The sequence below is a fragment of the Gorilla gorilla genome, chromosome 14, assembly GCF_029281585.2.
Source record: "Gorilla gorilla gorilla isolate KB3781 chromosome 14, NHGRI_mGorGor1-v2.1_pri, whole genome shotgun sequence".
NCBI classification, from domain to species: Eukaryota; Metazoa; Chordata; class Mammalia; order Primates; family Hominidae; genus Gorilla; species Gorilla gorilla.
In genome coordinates this window covers 31,957,332-31,981,163 of record NC_073238.2, presented here as the reverse complement: position 1 = coordinate 31,981,163, position 23,832 = coordinate 31,957,332, and the positions used below count along the sequence as shown (strand labels likewise).

General features: G+C 50.2%; 1 protein-coding gene and 1 pseudogene across 1 annotated transcript; one reads left to right on the top strand and one right to left on the bottom strand.

The window, feature by feature from the left end:
• Nucleotides 1–488: 488 nt before the first annotated feature.
• LOC129526437 (sodium- and chloride-dependent creatine transporter 1-like) lies at nt 489–7,375 on the bottom strand. Its single transcript, XM_063697152.1, is given in 14 exon segments — nt 489–848; nt 1,030–1,200; nt 1,286–1,386; nt 1,473–1,569; nt 1,644–1,781; nt 1,894–2,006; nt 2,325–2,419; nt 2,525–2,625; nt 2,713–2,847; nt 3,779–3,911; nt 4,355–4,604; nt 5,397–5,522; nt 7,055–7,166; nt 7,168–7,375. Coding segments are annotated over 14 exon segments (1,866 nt in total). The 5' UTR covers nt 7,321–7,375; the 3' UTR covers nt 489–707.
• Nucleotides 7,089–18,941, top strand: LOC101125192 (immunoglobulin heavy variable 1-18-like; annotated as a pseudogene).
• Nucleotides 18,942–23,832: the final 4,891 nt, after the last annotated feature.

The following is a 23,832-nucleotide window of genomic DNA, read 5'->3' as shown; positions in this document are numbered from 1 at the left end:
AATACAAGCCTCCTTTGCCCAGAGGCACCATTTACATCTGGTATTCACCTTTGCTAAGAGATAGAAATCTATATATACTCTACGTACTCACGCACGTGTGTACTCGCACCCAAGCTCACACAATTGATATTGGTGGTGATTGGTGCAGGAACCAGAAGGTTCCACTGCTGGCTGGCTCTCTAAGCTTCTATAACAGGGATGGGGAGAGGGGTATAGCCCAGCTGAAATATTTGTCTTGTTTCTGCTGCCCCTCCCTTGCCTCCCTTCTCCTCTCTTTCCTCCCTCCCATCTCTTCCTCCTTCCCTTTCTCACATTTTCCAAGCTGCCACTGCTGCTTCTGGGGTGAGGGGTCACCCAAGGGTGTGCTGCAGAGCAGAGCCTGGAGAGGTGGGCAGGGGGTGGGCGTGGCAGGGGCAGGAGAAGAGCAGCACTGCGGGTGGGGGTGGGGCACTAGGCGGGGCCTAGGACCAGCTGGGCTAGGACTGGAGGGGGAGACGCATCTGTTTTTGGTGGGTTGTGATATTTTTGGCATTTTATTAAAAATGGAAAAAGTTGTTTTAGTGAGCACTCATGGTGCTTTCTCCCCTCGTCTCCCAGGCAGACCCCAAAAGTGTCAGGGAAAGGCAGGCCCCCTGGAGGGGTGGGGTGGGGCTGAAGCAGGGGCTGCTATGGCTACCAGAGGTGAGCTGGTGATGTGAGCTGAGCTGTCACATGACACTCTCCACCACAACGACCTCGCTGCTCTCGGACACTGGGGTCAGGGTGGTCAGGCCCCTGAAATCTGCGTCCTGAGCTCAGTACTCCAAGTGGTGGAGGCCCCAGATGGGCTGGGTCAGGTGCTGCCAGCACTGCAGGAGAGGACATGTTGAAGCCCCCAGGGTCACCTGCTCATCCCCACGGTGACTTCCTCTGCCTCTCTCCAGTTCCCACTGCCTGCCACCCTAGTCAGGGCCACTCCCTGGCTAGGAAGCAGGCTGGGTTGAATGTTCACAGCAGGGGAGGGGAGGGCGGGCCGGGCGGGAGCCTTACCTCAGCCATGGTGCCCTTGGCCCTGAGGAGGCAGCACGGGAGGTGCAGCAGCACACACAGCATGGAGGACAGTGCGAAGGCCCAGCCTATGGCCTCACCCCACCACGGGTACACGTAGGTGTTGTTGTAGACCAGCGGCTCATAGTACACAACTTTGAAGATGAAGATGCCCTATGGACCAGAATGCCGTGGTTAATGGGGCCCTCACCCCGCCCTGCCTCCCCCCCTACCCCGCCCCACCTCCCCCAGCCCTTACCATGCAGACCAGCGGGGTGAAGAAGGACCAGCACCATTTCATCCAGGGACAAGGTCGGTACCCGATCATACAGGCAATGTCGTCCGTGAAGCGGTCAGCTCCTGTGGTGAGGTGAGGCGAGAGGGTCAAGCTGGAGACCTGCCTTCCCCGCCACCATGCCCCAGCCCAGCCCTCAGCCATGACCTACCGTACACCCAGGCCATCACCATGCACTCCCAAAAGGCCTGCCAGAGCAGGGTGGTGCCGCTGGACGAGTAGTAGTCAAACAGCAGGTACATCCCGCCCTGGGGGACAGCCCAGTCAGGGAGGATGGCGGACGGCCACCAGAGGTCACAGGCAGACCCCCCACCCCACTGACGTCAGTCACCATGGAGAGATCAATGACAAAGCGGAGGGCACAACAGAGGGCCACAGAGATCTCCCTTTGGAAACGGAAGTAGTAGGAGGCCGGGAGGAGGTCGAGGAGGCCGGTGATGAAGCCCTCCACACCTACAAACTGTGGCCAGGGCAGCTCAGGCTGAGCCCCGCACCTCCCTCCACCCCTTTCCTTGCCTGCAGCCCTCACTCTGCCCCCCTCCTGGCTCCCTGTCCCAGAGCCCCATGCAAACCTGGCTGTCAAGACCAAGCAGCAACAGCATGAAGAAAAACAGGGCAGCCCAGAGTGGGGCCACTGGCATCAGTGTGACAGCCCGCGGGTAGGCGATGAAGGCCAGGACCGGCTCTGTGGGAAAGGTGCAGGCTCTAGACCTTGCAGCCGATGTCCTGCCCTGCGTGCACCCTGAGCCCTGCCTGCAACACTCACGCCCATGCCCACACCTGCCTCTGAGGCGCTGTCAACCCTGGGTCGTGCAGCAGGGGCTGGCAAGTCCTGTCTCTGTCAACATTGACAAATCCCAGGACCTGCCCCCGCAGGCCCACAATCTGACAAGTTCCGTTTGAATCCTCGTCACTTTTCAGCATTTCTATTGCGTGTTCTTGTACTTCATGCATCTGGGTGGCAGTTGCTGCTCTGGAGGCGGGGCTGGGGGTAGGGCCCTACCTGACTCTGCCACCTTGGAGATGTGCACGCCCTGCTTTGCAGCCATGAAGCCCAGGATGGAGAAGACCACGAAGCCAGCAAAGAAGCTGGTCCCACTGTTGATGAGAGCCAGGATGATGGCGTCCCGGAGGGGTGGAGGGGCCAGAGTGGATGGGTTAGGCTGCTGGACAGGGCACGGATGGCAGGCCGGTGGTGCTTACTTGTAGCAGTTGTTGAAGTGGTTGTAGCTGCCCAGGGCTGTGAGGGCCCCCAGGCCAATGGCGTAAGAAAAGAAAATCTGGGTCCCCGCATCTATCCATACCTAGAGGAGGGCAGGAGAGCGCAGGCATGAGGAGCCTGCAGGGCTCCCCACTAGCGCCCTGCTGCAGCCTCCCCACCTCCACCTCACCTGAGGGGACCCCAGCTTTGACCAGTCAGGCTTGAGATAGTAAATGATGCCATCCAGGGCGCCAGGCAGCAGCACTCCACGCACCAGCAGCACGACCAGGACCACGTAGGGGAATGTAGCAGTGAAGTACACGATCTGGGGGACCAGGCTGCTCAGCGGGGACTGCGGCACCACCTCCCTCACATGCCCACTCCCAGCACCTCCGGTCCCCCTTGCAGGCAGGTATGTTCAGAGGTTCCCATTCTCCTCCGAGCCATGGCTCCCACCAGAGGAAGCTAGGGGCAAGGCTGGGCCCTGGCAGCCCTGGCAAGTGCAGTGGGGAAGCTCTCTGGGCGCCTCGTTTGTCTGCAGGGACGCATGTTGGTGGGGAGCGGGCGAGCCTCTGGGAGCTCTCCTCAGTGGGGACAGGAGGCGTGGAGCATGTGGGGAGTGAGAGCTGTGTGAGTGTGTGGGCAGTGCAGGTGTGGGAGGCCCAGGCAAGGAGCAGGATATTGGATCGGGGCCGGGTCCCCCTCCTCTTCGGGAGAGAGGTGGGGGCTGAGCAGGTGGAGAGTGGAACTGGGCCAGGCAGAGGCAGGCAAGACACGGCTGCCACACCGTCTGCCCCCTCTTCCCACATGCTGCTCTGGGGACCTTGTCCCCCAGGGAGCTGGCCATGTCCCACAGCTCTGGACACTGTCTTCTTTGTTCAGGTTACCCCCAGCCTGACCGGGAGCCCCCAAGGGATGTGGCCAGACTCTGCTCTGGGTCCCCAAGGCAAGATAGGCAGGTAACAGATGGCCAGACCAGGTCCACCAGACTGTCACAAGAGTCAGAGACTGGCAAGAGGGCACCGGTGGGGGTGATGGGCACAGGGAAGGGACAGTGCCTGCCGGGGCCTCTCCCCACAGGGGCAAAGGCTGCTGGGCCCTGGATTTGTAGGGTGGGGAGCATTGCTTGGCTTTCAGTACCTCCCCCTTCCTTAGGGCTAGACTCTGGTCACCTCCCGTTGCCACAGGTGTGCCTGGCACAGACATCCAGCTCCCAGGGCTGAGCCACCCTCCCCCCTGCATGCCTCTAGTGGTACCTTTCCCGTGGATTTGACCCCCTTCCAGACACAGAAGTAGACCAGCACCCAGCAGGCCAGCAGACAAAGGGTCACCTCCCAGTTGAGGGCCCCTGGCACCTCCAGTCCCCCAGACAGCCTCAAGACTTTGTTCCTAGGGGAGGGAGGGAGGTCCCATGAGGCCTGTGCCAGCAGAGGATGGAGCCACAAGGTCCACCCCCAGGAGTCGTGGCTCCTTTCTCTCCCACAGCCCAGGGTTCAGCGGGCCCTCTTGTCCATCTGGGCTGGGCCTGGAGCCCATGAGCCCCTGGCCTTTGGGAGGCCACTCCCATCCCACCCCACATGCAGCCCCAGCTCTCCCATCAGGCGGGAGTGACCGGGACAGTGATAGGCTGCCAAACCCAGGAGAGAGGCTGATCTGGCCCAGCCCCTGGGGCTGGCCCCAGGACTCTCCGAGGGCAGGAAAGGGCAGGCAGAGTCCAGGAGGGACTGCCAAGCAACACCCTGGTCCCCCCTCAGGGCCATTCCCCTGGAGCCGGGCAATGTGAGGGAGACCTGGGGGATGGGATGGGCTTGGCCCAGAGGTGCTGGACTCACTCCCAGAACTTGATGACAGCGGACCAGCGGTCAGCAAGCTGGTCACAGGCGAGGTTGGCCAGGCTGGCATTGGCACAGTCTTCATGGCGGAAGATCTCCACGCAGTCGGGAGTGTTCCAGGTGTGGCCACATGTGGCCCAGGGCAGCGTGGTGGTAAAGGACTTGACCAGGTAATAGAAGCCCCAGGCCAGGACCATGATGTAGTAGGTGCTGCAGTAGAAGATGATCACCATTGAGGCGTAGCCCAGGCCTGGGGCTGGGAAGTCCTTGCCATGTAGATTCTTTCCTGGCCACCTCCCCCTGCCACCCCTTTATCTCCCCACCCAGGCTGGCAGTGCTCCCACCGTCTGTCCTTCTGGAGCCTTGTTTGTGGTGCTCCTGACTCCCCTGGACTCCCCCTTGTGTGAGCCCCAACACTGGGCTGACTCTGCAGCCTGACTCCTCTCCTCCAGCTGCCCCCTAGACCCAAGGCAGGGCGAGCCCCTCTCCTCCTGTCCCCATCTGACCAAGTGCTGTTGAGTCTCCAGCCTCACACACCTGGCCCCTTCTGTGGGTCCCACTGCCACCATGGCAGTTCCAGGAGGTCCAAGCCTCCACCTGGCCACCCAGTAGCTCCAGTCCTCAGCAGCTGGTGGTGGTGGTGGTGGGGAGGGGGGTAGTTTCCAGTAGCCTGAGGTAGTGTTGGAGACAGTTGCCCCCACAGTGGGCAACCTCAGTACGTCACTCCACCTGTCTGTGCCCCAGCGTCCCTGGGGATAGTAATAGTAGGATCTACCTAGAGAGCCAAGTGTGCTGGGCAGGTCCCATCCCCAGCCCGGCTATGCCTGGCCTGTCCTTGCCTTGTGGAGCTGCCTATGCCCCCTCTAGTCCCTGCTTCCCCAAGTTCGCTGTGCGGCCTGAACATCTCCTCCAGGATCCCCCCTCAAGACTGGGATGCCATCACGTGGCTCCAGGCCTGGTGCTCAGGACAGGAAAAGATTTCTCAAGTGGGAGCCAGCTGGGAAAAGGGGGCAGTCCCTGAGGCTGGCCAAGGGCTGCTCACCTTTGAACAGGGGACAGATGTTCCAGACATTGATGCTGCCTGCCTTCATGAACTGGCCCAGCTCCAAGAAGAAAATGGGGATTCCTCCGACCAGGGAGATCAGGACGCAGGGAATAAGGAACACACCTGGGGGTGGAGGCACAGGGTGGACTCAGGGTGGCCCCCAGCCAGGCTGCCCAGGCCCAGCAGGCCAGCCCAGACTCCAAAGGCCCCATCACAACTTCCCACTGGGTGAGTCAGTGTAGGGGTGGCCACTGACTCAGGCCCCAGGTGGGGTCTTCAGGGGGTGGGTTCAGTGTGTTGAAGAGGCGCTACGGTAGCCCCTGGGCCATTGAAGCCCTATTCCCTGGGTGGCAGAGAGGCCCTAGGCCCACAGGGCTTCCAGCCCCATGGTCACTTGGGGTGATGGCCATGGAGGACATGCACGCTCAGACACGCAGGCTGTCCCTAGTGCCGCAATTCCCTGTTTCAGGCAGCACAGTCAGGGCACATGCGTGTGTGAGTGTGCGCCAAGGCTGGGTGATCAGGCCTGAGGGGCTCATCCAAAGGCAGGGAGCACAACTGTCCTGCACTTGGACGCTTGCCTGCAAGTGTGAGGTCCAAGGCAGAGGGCGGGTGGGTCACAGTCCCCTGCTGGTGGGATGACCACGTGCAAGGACAGAGGGATACAAGTGCGGGAAGAGGGGCCAGGCCGGCCTTAGCAAGCCCAGGGAGTCAGGCTCTGCAGGAGATAGGGCGTGACACAGGCCCTGACCAGCAGGCTGGGGTGGGGGTGGCAAAAGGGCAGGGAGAGGTGGGTGCCACTACCCTCTTCTCCTCTCTGGGCCTCCTACCCTTGCCCTGGCTGGGCTCGCTCCACTACTCAGAGGCCGAGCTTGGCTGCAATTTGCCTGACTCCAGGTCCCAGCATCCTTCTCCTGACCTTGGGCAAAGGCCTTTGCTCTGGACCTCTGTTTCCCACCCATCACCGGGTCACTTCGGCTTCCAGCAACCCCAGTGCTGTTTTGTAGTCACAGGACACACGCGTGCCCATCGCTGTTGCTAAGCTGGGCCCGGGCGGGCGGGCAGGCATGGGACGTGCATGTAGTGTGTCCAGTGGCGGCGCCGGGCGGGCCAGGCCGCAGGCTTCCCAAGCCTGGCTCGGGCACCCAGTGTTCCAGGCCCCGGGCCAGATGGGAGGGGCGGGAGGGCCGCGAGGGGAGGGGAGGGCAGGGGGAGGGTCAGAGTGGCCCATTGTGTGTGTGTGTGTGTGTTCTGTGTGTGCACACGTGGGGGGCCCACACAATGTGCCGCTTGTATGCCCGACCCGCGGGGGCAGCCAGGGCTCCTTACCTCGAGGAGACCCCAAGGCGCAGGCCTGCTTTCCCACCTCGGCGGCCAATCGCTCCTCCCAGCCCAGGAGTCTGGGGGGCAGTCTCGCGGGCATCGCCCGCCCCCTCCCCTCACCCTGCCAGGCACATGACTGCGAGGGGGGTGGAGGCGCCCGGCTCAGCCACCGAGCGGCAGCGGCGGACCAGGGGTGGCCCCGACCCCGCGTGCCCGGGGGCCAACCGCTGCCCGGACTTCACCCCTCCGCGGCGGCTCCTGGGGTCGGGGGTCGGGCGTCGGGGGCCGGCAGCCTGCTGGGAGAGGGGGCCGCGGCAGGCGGGGGAGCTCACCTCCGCCGTTCTTGTAGCACAGGTAGGGGAAGAGCCACACGTTGCCCAAGCCCACGGAGAAGCCCACGCACGACATGATGAAGTCCATCTGGCGCGTCCAGGTCTCTCTCGCGCGGCGGCACGGCCAGGCGGCCTCCGGCTGTCCCCAGGCCCGCGGGGCCGTCGCCCTTGGCCGGGGCCCCGTCGGGCCAGGGCGCGGTGAGGGGGCCCTTCTTCTGGTCGCTGGACACGCTATAGATGCCATTCTCGGCGCTCTTCTTCGCCATGGCCCCGGCGGGCCGCACGGCCGGGCCAGGGTCGCGGCGCCTCTCGGGGGGCGGCGGTCAGGCGGGGGGCACCGGCGGCATCGGGAAGGGCCCCGAGGGCGCGGGCCGGCCGGAGGCCGGGGGGCGGCCGGGCCGGGGGACGGGGCGGCAGGCGGGCGGCGGGGTGCGAGGCGCGGGCAGCGCTGTCAGAAGCAGTCCACGAAGCACTTGAAAGTGAGCCTGAAGAATCTCCTGTGTGTCGGGGGCCCGGAGGCGCGCGGGCGGCGGCGGGGCCTGGGGGGGGTGGCGGCGGTGGTGGCTCCCGAGGCTCTTACCCGCGGCCCGGGCGGCGGCGGCAGCCGCGGCTCCTCGCCCGACCCGAGGCTCAGCCTAGCGGGGCGCGGGCGACATCGGCGCCCGCGGTCTGCAAGCGGCGGCCGGAGCAGGGGCCGGGTCCCGCGGCGGCTGACCGGCTCGCCCGCGACTCCGGTGGCGGCGGCGGCTCAGTCGCGCCTCGCCCTCTCCTTCCCGGCGGCAGCGGCTGCAGCCGCTCTCGGGGCCGCGGCGGGCTCAGCGGCTCGCCGCCGCTCTCCGACTGTCCCTCTCTTCCCCGTCCCCGGCCGGCCGCAACTTAAAAACCGACTCCGGGGTGATGTCACTATCGCCCCACCCCCACGGCCGGCCGCCCCCCCTCCCCCTCCCCCCCTCCCGCATCCCTGCCTCCCGCCCTCCTCGTCACACTCCGCTCACCTCGTCCCTGCCCTCCTCCTGGGGAGGAGACGCTGCTCCAGCGGGAGGCAGGATGGTGGCTACCTGGGGCGGCTGCCAGCTCCTCCCGCAGGGCTCCGGGCCGCTCCTCGCCCCAGGGTCGCCGGCTCCTAGTGCGGCCCAGGCTTTCTGGCCGGCCCCTCCCAGCCCTAGGTAGACGTCCCCCGGGCCCCCTCAGCCCTCCGCCTCCCCTTCTCTCCCTTTCTCCCCACTCCTGGCAGGCTGCAGCCGTCTCCTCCAGGTGCTCCCTCCTTCCTTGAGCTTTGTTCACCGCTGCCCACTGGAGGCTAGAGCTTCTCGGCTACCCTGGAAGCTGGAGGCCGGGACCAGCTCTTCAGGTGACAGGCCTCTGTGTCTCCACAGTGGCCAGAGGGGAGCCTGCCTGACTGATGAGCAAGGCTCGACTTTGTCACCAAGGCAGAGAAGGGGCCCGGATAAATGACCCCGGCGGCCCCCACCCCTGCCTGGTGTGAGAGTGGGTAGGGGCTTCGGACTTGAGGGGACTGGAGCGGGAATAAGGCAAGGCTGCCCCCTGGTGCCTGGCGGGTGCACAGACCCTTCCCCAAAGGCCTCAGCCCTGAGGTCCTGGCTGCCCGCCCCCCACCCACACCGTGTTCCTCTCCCCAGGACCCCCCAGGCCTACCCAGCAAGAGTCAGCTTTTTGGGCTGCCTCTCTGCCGCCAGCTGAGCAGCTTGTCTAGAATTTTCTAGGACTAAGAGTAGCCTGGGGGTGGGGTGGGGAAGGAAGTGGTCATTGTCCTGGCCTGGAAGGTAAAGTGTGCCCCCCTCAACTTCAAGCTCCCTGATCTGATCGTTGACACTGCAGTCCCCAGATGGCTCATCCCGTTAAGATAAGCCCGCGGCCATCCCTCCAGCTTTAGGAAGAAAAGCAGTTCTGGCCCAAGCCAGATTGAGCTTCCTGGGTGAGGGAGGGGCAGTGTCCCCACCCAGGCTTGGAGGAGGAGGCTCAAGGGGTGTGTGTGGTTGGGGGAGACAGGCGGTGTCACCTGTGCTGAGACCAGGGGCGGTGGGCGGGTACCTTGAGGTGGCAAGGTCACACTGCTCATCAGAAGTTTCTCACTAGGGTCTTCTCTGGCCCAGCCTTTGACTGAAGCTGGTCTGGAGACAGGGGCATTAGAGAAGTGACTCATAGATGGCCTAAAGAAGCGGGGCCACTCAAGGACCCAGGAAAGAGGGAAGAGGGCCAACCCAGCTGGACCACAGGCAAACCCCATGGCCTTTGAGAGAAGAGAGAAGAGGACCCGGTGAAGTAGGCTCGGAGGGCCTCAGCCCAGCAGGAGTGCAGGGTGGGCGCGTGATGTCATCGAAGGGAGGACAGTGACCTGGGGGAGGGCCGCTTTGAGGGAGAGTACAGGCCACGGCCAGACAGCTCTGGGAGCCGAGGGCAGGGGAGACTTTCAGATGTTGCTTGTCCAAGGGGTGGGGGTGGAAGGGAGAGAGAGCAGAGGCTCGAGAAGGATGTAGGAGAGCTGATGGCACTTTGGGGACAGCCTCAGGACTGCAACTGAGGAGGGCTCCTTCCCCCATGCAGGCTTTTCCTCCAGGAGCTGCACCAGGAACTCATAGAGGATCAGGGAGAATTCTGAGAACACGCTACTGTGGTGCTGCCTGGAGAGGAAGGATAAATGATGACAAGTACATCTCTGAGTAACATACGGGCACTTGTTCATGAAAACTTTTTCTGAAAGCTTGTGAAGGTCTTGAAATACTCGCTATCAGTTGAGGACAAACATTTACACCCTCCTTCCACAGGGAGTTCAAGCAGCCTGGATGGGTCCATCTATGGATGATCTTCCCCAGCCCCTTCCTCTTCCCAGGTTATCCCTGGCTCTCTGTGTGAACAGTTCCCATCAGTGGAATGTCATTGATGAAGTGAGGTCTTCAATTTTCTCATCTACTGTGTGGTCATGTTATTTTCCTCATCTGAGGCTTAAAAACTCACCTGCATGCAGCACATGACAGCTTAAAATCTCTTGTGAACAAAACAGTAACAAAGACACCCACCAGGGTTGAGCATCCCATGTTGATGACAGCGACCACCAGGGGTCAACGTCCTCTTCACAATCCTGTGTCAGAGCATCACTTGACTGATTTCATTAGCAACTTCCCAGGAGAATCAGCTTATAAAATACTTGTCCCATTTTCCATGCAGATGTAACCCATCTATTTTACTGAAGAAATAGGAAGAGCTGAATGCTGAATTCACTGAATGTCTGCAGGTTGTGCAAGTTTGTGACTTTATCACTTTCTAATTTCTGATCTGTGTGGACCACTCTACAGATTTTTCTCACTGGTGTGATCAGCCTTCTGGATGTCAAATGTAATAGACTTTCATCATATAAAAGTCAACACAAGCTCCTCATGGTTTCAGTGCTCAGTGACGACTCTAAACTTACACAATGTGTTTCTTTATTAGTTTTGTTTTCTGGTATCTCTACTCGGCATCTTCACCACACCCATTTTATGTTTCTTATACAGGTAATTGATAATTTTAAAATTTATTGGTGCTAACTTTAATTAAATAAGCAGACAATATCTTAGAATTTTTAAAAACATGTGCAGTAAAAGGAAATGCAATAAATTTTAATGTAAGGAAACCAGCAGCTGAAAGCAAGGGAAATCTCTTCTGCTGCATAGGAGGGTATGGAGACCTCATAGTATGATGATTTTCTGCAGTTTAATCATTATTGCCACACAAGTGATAGCATCCTCTCTCTTTATATCAGCACATTCCCTAACGTACAATAAAGACTGAGCACAGATACCGCCAACCAGACTGACCAGCACCTCTCACTGAGTGCCTGAGCTGATAGTGATAGATATCACATTTGTCTAACAAAATCATTACACCCTGTAAGGATACCCACCAGTCATAAGGAGACAATTTAAAAAATTTAGTCAAAGCTCAAACCTGATAGGTAGTCATTTATACTTAGAAGAATTAACTCTTATCTTCACATGTATTTTTCTTAATCATAGAGAAGCTACTAGAGTCACTGTCCAAGTTACTGAATATCTTATTCCTAGAATGAGACACTGCACAATGTGTTCTGACACGAGGGGATGTAGCTATAGTTAAGGGACAGGAGATGTGATCATGGGAACAACAGTCTGTGATCCAGCAGTTCTTTCTCCCTCACAGTTGACCAGAAACAAGGCCCCAGCAGAACAATGGAAACATTGACTTAGGTCTCCACAGTCTGATGTGAGATAAACAGCAGGTAGTTTATGCTTCCATTTTATAGTAGGAAATTTAATAAAGAAGGGCCATTTTGGGGATAATACTATTCTCTAGGATGCTTAAATGCCCCCAAACAGCACTACAGTGTCCCATGGCCAGGAGCTACAATACCTGGGTCTAGAAAGCAGTGGACAGAAATGTCAGTTTCCCTTGCCACATGTATGATGAAAATTTGAAGAATGTTTCTTTCTTTCTCCATAATCATAGGCTGCGATGGACTGGTACATAAGAATAAATGTGTCTCCAGTAGGAACAGAATTAGTCCCATAAAATAATTGTGCTGCCGTGGTTCTCATACTGTTGGAAGAGCTGACCAAGAAAGTATTGTAACAGCTGCAGTGTTTATTGATTCCTATCATATTTGGGGCTACATTCGCAGCTACCAAGGGAAAGAGAGAGAAGTAATTCTGGCCTAGATAGAGTCTATAGATTTTTTTTTCTTTCCTTCAAACTGAGGTTTAAAAAAATCACATCAACTAAAATGCAGGTGATGATGAAATGATCAAGGACAACAGCCATTAAATGTTTCAGGTGTGTTTTAACCCAAAGTCGCACAACATGTGAGAACATGAGCTCTGGAGTCGGGAGAATCTCTGAGGAGAATCTAGAAGGTGGGTGAGAGGAAACAGTGATTCACGTCTGAGGAAATTGCAGGGCTACCTCCTGTAGGGGAAACGAAAGCCTGAGCCTCTCCTACAGTGCGCTCTCTAAAAATTTTTGGCTGACTTATTGTATTCTTCAGCACCAATTTTTTTTAGTTCTCTTTTAAATTTTTTTATCTCTTAAAATTCTCACAGTGTTCTTGCATGCTGCCACTAGCTTATTAAACATGATTGTAATATTTAAATTTTCTGCCAGGAAATCCATATGCTTTTATATTCATTGATGCCAGTTTCTGGACCTTTATGTTGTTCCCCTGTTTGGACCATATTTCCCCATTTCTTCATTTTCCTTGATGGTCTTTGTTGCCATCTACTCATCAAAGAAAAACAGCTCTTTGTTCATCATAACAAAGAGCCATACTCTTCCAAGCCTAGGCCCTTAGAGAAAACCTTCACCAATCACCCCGTCAGTGATTGTGGATCGCTCAAAAACTTCATAATAACTTCACAATATTCAAACTTCTGTCTCTGTTCTTAGTGTCCCCCAGGTTTTAGAGCATGTTGGGTTGTGGCAGGACTCCTAAGTAGGGGAGGTAGAAACTATTTACTCAAGCACCCTCTTGAACAGGTGCACCATTCAATACAGTTTTATTATTGAGGTATGATTCATCAGAATAATGTCAATTCAAGCGCCTCTCAACCAGTTGTCTAACATTGAAATGTTATAATTTATTATTTGGATCTCTCTGTCGTTTATCTTTTGAATCTTAGGTAAAATTACAAACTGGTATAAAATTGCCTATTTGGCAAATGATCTGCTGCAGAATTTTCACCTTCTATGTATCTCTGTTTGCACTTAAATCCAAGTTTATATTAGGCATGTATCTAGAATGTAGAAATAAATCTTAAAATTCCTTCATTTTTAAAAAGATTATGGGGTTTCCAGAAGATGGGAGAATATTCTTTACTTATAAAATACCTGATTCCACATTTTCCAATAGTTTCCTCTTTATCAACCTCCTCTCACATTATACTATATTAAGCAAGGAGAAATTAAAACACACCGTCCACACTTTGCATAGAAATCCCTTCAATCCCCTCAGCTTTTTTTTTTTCGTTTTTTGACGGAGTTTCACTTTTGTTACTCGGGCCTTGGCCTCCCAAATTGCTGGGATGACAGACATGAGCCACTGCATTGGGAAGCTCGAACTGGGCAGAGCCCACCTCAGCTCAGCAAGGCCTACTGTCTCTATAGACTCCAGCTCTGTGGGCAGGTCATAGCTGAATAAAAGGCAGCAGAAACTTCTGCAGACTTAAACGTCCCTGTCCGACAACTCTGAACAGAGCAGTGGTTCTGCCAGCATGGCATTTGAGCTCTGAAAATGGACAGACTGCCTCCTCAAGTGGGTCCCTGACCCCCGTGTAGCCTAACCGGGAAACACCTCCCAGTAGGGGCCAACAGACACCTCATACAGGCGGGTAGCCCTCTGGGACAAAGCTCCCAGAGGAAGGATCAGGCAACGATATTTGCTCTTCTGCAATATTTGCTGTTCTGCAGCCTCTGCTGGTGATACCCAGGCAAACAGGGTCTGGAGTGGATCTCCAGCAAACTCCAACAGACCTGCAGCTGAGGGACCTGACTGTTAGAAGGAAAATGAACAAATACAAAAGAATAGCATGGCCAGGCACGGTGGCTCATGCCTGTAATCCCAGCACTTTGGGAGGCCAAGGCGGGCGGATCACAAGGTCAGGAGATCGAGACCATCCTGGCTAACACAGTGAAACCCCATCTCTACTAAAAATACAAAAAAAATTAGTCAGGCTTGGTGGTGGGCGCCTGTAGTCCCAGCTACTCAGGAGGCTGAGGCAGGAGAATGGCGTGAACCCAGGAAGCGCAGCTTGCAGTGAGCTGAGATCGCGCCACTGCACTCCAGCCTGGGCAAGAGCAAGACTCTGTCTCAAAAAAAAAATAAATAAATAAATAAAAAGAAAGAAAGAAAGGAATAGCATCAACATCAACAAAAAGGACATCCACACCAAAACCCCATCTGTAGGTCACCATCATCAAAGACCAAGCTTAGATAAAACCACAAAGATGGGGAGAAACCAGAGCAGAAATGCTGAAAATTCTAAAAAACAGAGCATCTCTTCTCCTCCAAAGGATCACAGCTCCTCACCAGCAACAGAACAAAGCTGGATGGGAATGACTTTGACGAGCTGATAGAAGTAGGCTTCAGAAGGTCAGTAATAACAAATTTCTCCCAGCTAAAGGAGCATGTTCTAATCCATCACGAGCAAGCTAAAACCTTGAAAGAAGGTTAGATGAATGGTTAACTATAATAAACAGTGTAGACAAGACTTTAAATGACCTGAGGGAGCTGAAAACTATGGCACAATAATTTTGTGATGCATGCACAAGCTTCAACAGCTGATTTGATCAAGTGGAAGAAAGGATATCAGTGATTGAAGATCAAATTAATGAAATAAAAATAGAAGACAAGTTTAGAGAAAAAAAGAGTAAGAAGAACGAACAAAGCCTCCAAGGAATATGGGACTATGTGAAAGAAAAATCTAAGTTTGATTGGTACACCTGAAAGTGATAGGGAGAATGGAACCAAGTTGGAAAACACTCTTCATGATAGTATCCAGGAGAACCTGTGCAACCTAGCAAGGAAAGCAAACATTCAAATTCCGGAAATACAGAGAACACCACAAAGATACTCGCTGAGAAGAGCAACCCTAAGACACATAATTGTCAGATTCACCAAGGTTGAAATGAAGGAGAAAGTTTTAAGGGCAACCAGAGTTGTGCCATGGCACAGTGTTGTGCCGTGTCCTTTCTCTGTTTTATTGCCGGTTTATTTATGTCAGATGTGCCACCTACATGTAATAAGGTCAGAATTCTGCCTCCAGTAACACATCAAAGGTGACCTTTGATTGTACTTTTGATTTATGCTCCAAGATATTGATTATAAATTTCATCACCGTCATATTTTATGTCAAAATAAATCTGCATAATCTGAATGTCAATACATTTTGGAATCTATTAAATAACTGAAATTGCAAGAAATATTACCCACTCCAAAAACTGGAGAGATGGGCATGTCCAGAATTGCAGTTAGCACTTGCTTAACTGGTGCAGAAACTGCAGAAGCTGCAGAAGCCACAAGTTGTTGAAGGCACTCACATGGTAACCACTATAGACGTCTGAAAGACAAATGTGGACTCGGTAAATGTGAGCATTCCAGAGGGTCTTATACTTCTAAGGTTTCTGGACTTTCTCTCCAGAAGCCTCCAGATTCTAAAATATACAATCCAAATAAATTTCCTGTTGGTCAGAATTGAAGATGAAATGAAGATGATTAATTATAGAAAAATACACCAGGAGCCTACTTCAAAAGCTTCTAAAGGGAATGACTTTTCCAGAACCTTATCCTATGTGAAGGAAGACAAATCTCCCATTCCAGATTCTCCCCCATTCTTCCATTATTATATGAATGAGTAAAGTTAGCCAAAAGGGGTAAGATGTACGTAAATAGTCCAGGGAGGCCAAAACCACAAAAGGGAGTAACAGCCAAAAATGAGCTTTTCCCCTGGAGATACTTTGTTAAGGTCACAGCCCAGAAGAGGAAGCCTGTTGAATCTCTAGGTTTCCATTGGAAGAACAGGCAGTGCTTACCTGCACTGCACAATCCATTCTAACTAGGATGATGACCATGGATTAAAGATGAAAGTGTGGCAATGCACAGACTCTATCTGAGGAGAACACAGAAACACTAAGACAATGACAGAGGGTGAGACAAAGGCAGTAGAGCAATGTGAAGCCTCTGACATCATGATTTTTAAGACCAACATCTTGTAAATGCCATCATAGATCTCAGCTTCTTTTATTATGGGGACTTTGCTGGTTTCCTAGCTGAGAAAGTGAAAATAACAACCTGCATGCACTTCCCAAGTCTCCACCTGTATCCTGTTTGCTTTAAATCTCTAGGAGAAGAAAGTCAGATAACTGGGCCTAGTGTCAGTGTAGGAGGCACTTCCTAAAAGCTACATATTAGGAAGAAGGGAAAATGTGTGTTATTGGAATAGTGGATACGGAGTGGGCTTTCATCTGAATGTATCTGCACCTGCTGGTATTCTCAGATGCAACATTCAACTGCAATAGCCCAGTGAAGAAACATGGCACTCCCAAATCTCCTGTAAGTTTTTGTCTTCATTTTGGTTCCATTAATGAAGTGAATCTGGAGCTTCAGAGAAGGGGCTCCTTCCTGTGTCATTGAATCCTTGCTCTGGGTCTCCTTGCAGAGTTCAATAGGTTTAGTAAGGATAATCAATTGTTTCAAGAGATGGTGTCAGCAGCATATGGTGTCACTGAAGGAGTATGATAAACCAGGACACAGCCATTTCATGCTGGGCTAGAGAAGCTTGGGGGAAATGATTTGTAAGTCCCAGCAGGAACCTCTTTGCAGGGCAGGGTCTGGGCTGTTGGGGGCACAGACCAGGTGAGTTAGATATCAATATGTAAAGATGAGGACCTATGGATATGAATTGAAAATATATAAATACTTCAAAAAATTCCAATAAATTGAGTCCAAAATTAACCCAAATTATTCAAAACACAAATTCCTTGACAAATATTCTGGGAGCAGTGAGTTCATAAAGAATTTGAAACTACCGTTTCAGCTTCTGATTCTTATTGTTCCTGAGATGAGAAAATCATCTCTAATCACACATCACAGAGCAAATCTGTAAACAAGAGTGTTTCTATTGAAGATCCTGGGGGATCTGAACACCAGTCAGGTGCTGGAGACACTGTTTCAGGAGCGCCCAGCAGATCTCAGAGGGACCTGCTGGTCACTCACGTGGGACATCAGCAGTAACTTCCTCAGTCATCAGTCAGCTGTGCTGGTGACTGATGGATCCAGGACAGAACCAAGGCACCTGCTCAGTGTCATGGAGAGTGATGGTTCCAGAAATTATCCAGGTGGTCTCTGTGCTTATAAAATGTAGGTTCACAGTGAGGAGCATGTCCTGAGGGGGATTGTTCTTCTGTGAAAGGACCTATGTTCATGAATGTTCATAAATGGAGCAGGGCGTGCATTTCCTCAAACAGGAATAGGGCTTGGACCATCAGCATCTCACTCTTGTAAATCTGATGTGTCATTTATCTTCCGTTTCTTATTATTAACCAGGCTTTGTGCTATGAAATGCTATCTCATGAATATGCAAATAACCTGAGATCCACTGAGGTAAATTTGGATGTCTGTGCCCTGAGAGCATCACCCAACAACCACATCCCTCTTCTATAGAAGCCCCTGAGAACACAGCTCCTCACCATGGACTGTACCTGGGGGATCCTCTTCTTGGTGGCAGCTGCCACAGGTAAGGGGCTCCCAAGTACCAGTGATGAGGAGGGGATTGAGTTCAGTCAAGGGGGCTTTTATCAACCCCTCCATTCTCCTCACAGGTGTCCATTCCCAGGTTCAGCTGTTGCAGCCTAGGGCTGAGGTGAAGAAGCCTGGGTCCTCAGTGAAGGTCTCCTGCCAGGCTTCCAGATACACCTTCACCAAATACTTTACACAGTGGGTGCGACAAGGCCCTGGACAAGGGCATAGTGGATGGGATGCATCAACCCTTACAATGATAACACACACTATGCACAGACGTTCCGGGGCAGAGTCACCATTACCAGTGACAGGTCCATGAGCACAGCCTACATGGAGCTGAGCAGCCTGAGATCTGAAGACATGGTCGTGTATTACTGTGTGAGAGACACAGTGCAAAAACCCACATCCTGAGAGTGTCAGAAACCCCAGGAAGGAGACACCTGTGCTGACACAGAGGAGATGACAAAGATTATTAGATTAAAGATTTGCTTAGAAAATGGCATTAAGTCATTAAAGAAAAGGAACAATATTAATGTGTACTTGAGAAATTTTAATTATTTGAGAGATTTTTCATACAACATTTATTCTGTAAACAAATTTCAATGATTAAAGAATGAATCAAATTAATGAAACTAATATAGAACTTCCTCTGAAGGTATATCTGTAAACATTAATTTCTTAATCAGTGCTGTAAGTATTTTGGAATACAGACACAAAATCACATTTTAAGTCTGCATTCATATCTATTAAAAATGCCAAAAAAATCTTTTGTGCATGTAGCATTTTGAATTCCCACCATCAATGCATGATAGTTCTTGGTTTTCCACATTCATATTGTCATGTATCCTTATGAGAATTGTGTGTTTTAACCAATCTAGTAGGTGAGTAATGGTATCTAACTTTTATTTAAATGCACATGTCCCTCCAAAAGTTCATATTTAACAATTTTCCTATAACTTCTGTTGAGATGCCTCTCCTGACATTTGGTTCATTTTAACTGCATTGCTTCGTTTTGATTCATTGCAAGTTTACTTGCATATTGTTTATAAAAGTCATTTGACAAATTAAAAGAATTCATTTCACAAATATGTGACTTGGAAGTATTTTTTCCAAGTCTGTGGCTGTCTTTACTCCCTTATCAGTGTGTATTGCAGAAACATACGTGTGTGTGTGCATGTGTCTGTGTGTGTATGTGTGTGTTTGTACAAATTTAGATTCAAAAACATGTAAAATTGTATTCATTCATAGATGATGTTTTTGGCATTATATCTGAAGTCTCATTATAGAATACACAAATAGTGGTTATTTTTTCCATGTGTCTAAGCTCAGGCCACAATCAACTCATGAGTGTTTAAACTTCACCTACTTGATTGGAGGACTATTGACCTCAGATATTTGGAATACTTCTGTAAGGAGATGTGTTCATCTTCCCAATATTTATTTTCATAATCATCTATTAATATGTGTATTGGTTTATGAATATATATTTCATACACTGAAGAAGATCCATGCTGTATTATTCATTTTGTCATTCAAATCACCACAGCTTTATTAGGTCCTGGGAGCTCATTTAGTTTGGATCCTGTATCCTTACAGTGCACCTCATCCTTTTGTTTTTGAACACTTCCCTGTTTCCTTGTACTACAATAAATTCTAAGTTCATTTTCTATATTACCTCTTTTGTACATAGAATTAGCCATTTTTCTAAAGATTGCTTGTTTCTAATGTTAACGAATAGCAGTAAAATAAAAAAAATTGTGATACCGTGCATAATTACTTCTAGGGCCTCTCAACCTACTGGCCTAGTAGACTTGCATGTTTATATGAACCCATGTTTATGGACACATCAAAACTATTTATGTACCTAATCTTCTGTAACTTTATTATATTAAAAATGAGAACACCCTGGTCTCCTGACCCAACTATGCTACCACGTGGACCTTTCTAGCCTTCCTTCCTTGACTGTCCATAACCATCCACTTTAAAGTGAGGAATCGTATCCCACCAACTGCCTTATTATTACCTGGTTGCACAATTTTAGGACACATGCATAGCGGTATCAGAAATGTAAAGCTCATTGGAAATATGTTTATCTACTAGAATAGAGTGCTATGTGTAGTTTCTTTACATTTTAAACATACAGAATTTCCTCATTTTCAAAGTTAATTAGACTAGCAACTTCATTTTCTACTTTCTTCAGTGAAGTCATTTCAATTACACCGTATAATATCATTTATTTGAAATTCGGTATAAACCAAAACTATAGTCAAATAAACAGATAGAGGATATTCAAGGAATTCAGAGAATGAGTATTAAATAAGTAAAAATGGCACTGTTTAAGAATAGTAAAATTATTTTTAGTGATATAAAATGGTTGAGACATGATGCAGTTAATTTGTCTAAGCTCATAATTGTGTGATGGAAAATATAAACCTAAATATATACAATTTTTGTAAAAAGTATTTAGCAGTTCATTAAACCCAGGATTAAATGCAGACTGTATAAAGTCATCTAATAACTTATTTGGTGAGGGTGGGGATGTCATGAGATGCATGCAAAAAAGAATGAAGTAATTTTCCTCATTTGCATATAAGATGTTACCATTCACTAAAGACCTTTAATTTAAAAAAAAAATCAATTTTCAACGTGACCCAGGTTTTTTCTTCCTGACAAGCAAATAACCAAGATAATTCTTTTCTTTCATTGGTTGAGAAAGATTTTCCCCGAACTTCAGCTCAGTTCAGGCACACACTGTCCCTGAATGGGCATTTACCCTCAGATGGGTACACACACACCTGTCAACATGGGGACTCTTCTGTCAGACAAACACACCTTTACTCACATGGATTCTTCCCTCAGACAAACACACATGTCCCCACATGGACTCTTTCCTCAGACCACCACATATGTCCTTACATTTACTCTTTCCTCTGGTAATGACATTTCCTTATGTGGACTCTTGTCTCAGACAAACAAACATGACTCCATGTGAACTCTTCACTCTGATAAGTACACACATTTCCACATTGACTGTTTCCTGACACAAACACATATATCCAATGTTGAACTGTTTTATGGCAAAATGATCTCAAGATAATAATTATAAAATCCCTCCCTGACAAGGTGTAGATCTGCATTTTTTTATTGTACCTTAACTTTGCTTTATTGTCAAGAACAGTAGTTTGTAGCTCTAAATGCACCGATTAGAGATTGGTGTCCGTTTTCTCTGGAAATGTATTTTTAAGTTCTTACTGGATGTATTTTTTTTGATAATGTTGGCTACTGTGAAGATACCTGAACAGGGTCCACACTAGAAAATAAAAAAGACTAATCAGCAGATTAACCCTGTGCATCCAGACCCACGAGTCCTTTGACCCTGCCCCCCCCGAAATGGAGACACAGAGGACGGATGAGCAATGCCGAGCAGTGCACCCAAGACCACAAAAAGAAAGACAAGGAAATGTGTCCCCTCCCCTCCTCATGAAAGGCAGCTCATCCCCTGTTCCTTCAGGCCTTGGTGAGGAGCCAACCCATGTCTCTTCCCTTCCTCAGTGTCCACACCGTGGGGTCTGCACTGATTTGGGCTTCCCTTCTCATCACCCTCAATATTAGTGTCCCTTGTGAATCAGGTCCAGCTGCGGCTGCTCCACATGGGGCCGTTCTTCCATTTCCTCAGTGTTTGCAGAAGTCCTGTGTGAAATGTATTGATGGAGTCAAAGGGGGAAAAACTGTACAGCCCAGTGGTTCACTGAGACTCTCATGCAAAGCCTCTGATTTCTCCTTTACTGGCTACAGCATGAGCTTTGTCCAGCCAGCTTCATGACAGGGATTTGCGTAGGTAGAAACAGTGAGTGATCAAGTGGGAGTTCTCAGAGTTACTCTCCGTAAGTACAAATAAATTAACAGTCCCAAGCGACACCTTTTAATGTGCAGTCTACCTTAAAGGGACCAAACTGAAAGTCAAGGACAAGGCCTTGTAATACTGTGAGAGACACAGGAGAGGGAATATCTGCGTGAGCTCTGACAGAAAAATCTCTGCAGGAAGACAGGAGGGAGCTGCGTGGTAGATGCTCCGCAGAACCACCAAGGCACCTTGAGGACAACCTGGGGGCACTCAGAACCACCAGGGTGTGCTTAGGACCATGGGGTGCTCAGGATATTAGGGGGTTCTCAGGATCACGAGGGGGTGCTCATGACACCAAGGGACACTCAGAATCACAAGGGGGCACTCAGGACACGAGGGTTTGCCCAGGACCACCAGCAGGCACTCAGGTCACCAGGGGGTGTTCAGGACCACCAGGGGGCGCTCAGGACACCAGGGGGGCGCTCAAGCCACCAGGGGGCGCTCTGGACACCTGGGGGTGCTCAGAACCACCAGGGGGCACTCAGGACACGAGGGGGCACTCAGAACCACCAGGGGGTGCTCAGGACACCTGGGGGCGCTCAGAAGCATCAGGGGTGCTTAGGATATCACACCGCCCTCAGTACCACGAGGGGGCACTCATGACGCCAGGGGCACTCAGAACCACCAGGGGGCGCTCAGTACACGGGGTTTCTCAGGAAGCAGCTCCAAATCAGGAGCCTGAGAAGCTGTGGTTTTCTTTTAAACCTTGGTGATTCCCAACCTGGTCAAGCAAAAGTCTTCCCCAGGATCTCTCACCATTTCTTCCTTGTAAATCCATGATTACTTTTACTTACAAAACATTAACTTAGAACAGGATTTAATTCAACTTTTAATGCTGCATATTTTCCAAGTAATACTAGCAATGATCTCTCAGGACAATTTTTAAAATAGGTTATTCATATATTCTCTTGATTAAAAATAATACTATTATTAAAATAGTAAAATTATAAAAATCACACCTGTAATCCCAGAATTTTGGGAGGCTAAGGCAGGCAGATCACTTGAGCTCAGGACTTTTAGAATAGCCTGGCAGCACAGTGAGGTCTTTTCTATACAAAAATAATAATAATAAATACCTGGGTATGGTTCCACCTGTGGTAGCAGCTACTTGAAAGGCTGAGGTGGGAGGATCCCTTAAGCCTGGGAGGTTAATGCTGCAGTGAGCTGTGATTGTGCCACTGCACTCCAGTCTCATTGACAGAGTGAGACCCTATTTAAAAAAAATGTATATCCTCAATACAAACTGTTTCAATGATTAGAGTTTTGTATTTTTGTGCTGTAATAGTCAAACAATTGTACATGTTTTTTAACATTAACTCAGCATATACATGGTATTTTGTTTCTTTTTCTTTCATCTGCTGTTTTTGGAAATTAAACACGACTTTAAATGCTCTTGTTCTCCATTTTGGTTGGCTTCAGGTGTCCTGTTTTTCAGACTGTTTCTCCATCTTCCCTTTTTCTTTGAAAGTATTTTACCTTCCTCAGTCTCCATGAAGGAAAAAGAAAGTCACTTTACTTTCTGACCTCCAAGTCTGGTGAATCAGTTCCCTTGTCTTCATAATCACTGAAGCCAACCATGTTTAGAGGATAATGGTTCTCCTTAGAATATGCTCATCTACCTGCAGACTCTTTGCCCTACTCACCCTTTTCCAGGGTCCTGCAGACCATCCCCTCATTTCCCTAAGTACCCGAGAGTGGGCTCTGCAGCTCCTGCTGCCCTCTGTGTGTTCAGCCCTGGGGCTCACTAGTGTTTTGATGATGAAGTCCAAATCCCCATGTGCTTGGACCCTCAGAGACCACCCTGTAGGAAGATGCCATTGTGAGTGAGCCCTGAAAATCATGGGCTGTATTCAGTTTCATATTCCTGGATGTTCTCTATCATAAAGGAATATTGACAAATAAATACTAGAGTTTGTATTGAATATTCATGCCAGAAAAGTTTTTTTTAAATTTTTCAAATGAAACAATTTTATCTTTCCTGGTTTGAAAACTACAATCTAAATTTAACAAATAATGTAATACAATGTTTGTCTTATTAGTTATTCAATTTATTAAAAACAGACTGATATTTAAAGTTAATACCATTGCACATTTGAGTGACATATTTGGCAAGAACAGCATTTACATTCAGCTTTAACAAAACATGTATGTAAATATATTTGTCTTTTTAGTATTGGAATAGGCAGACATACACATAGAAGAGCATTATTTTCTACTACAACCTCAAACTGCAAACACAATTTAAATTCAATCAAGTAATTAAAAAATATGAAACAAATGGGTGTGCTATTTTGGTGTTTAGATATATATTCTCTTTTCATGGGCATATGTAGGTGTCTTTGCTGGGCTGTTGTGTATGTATGTGTGTTTGTAGAATCATGAAGTTTTCAAATACATCATTAAATGACATATTAATCTTGGCCAGGCACGGTGGCTCAGGCCTGTAATCTCAGCAGTTTGGGAGTCTTAGGCAGGTAGATCACCTGAGGTCAAGGGTTCAAGACCAGCCTGGCCAACGTGGTAAAACTCCGTCTCTACTAAAAATACAAAAAATAGCCAGGTATTGTGGCACGTGCCTTTAGTCCCAGTGTGACAGGGAAATGTGGGGTC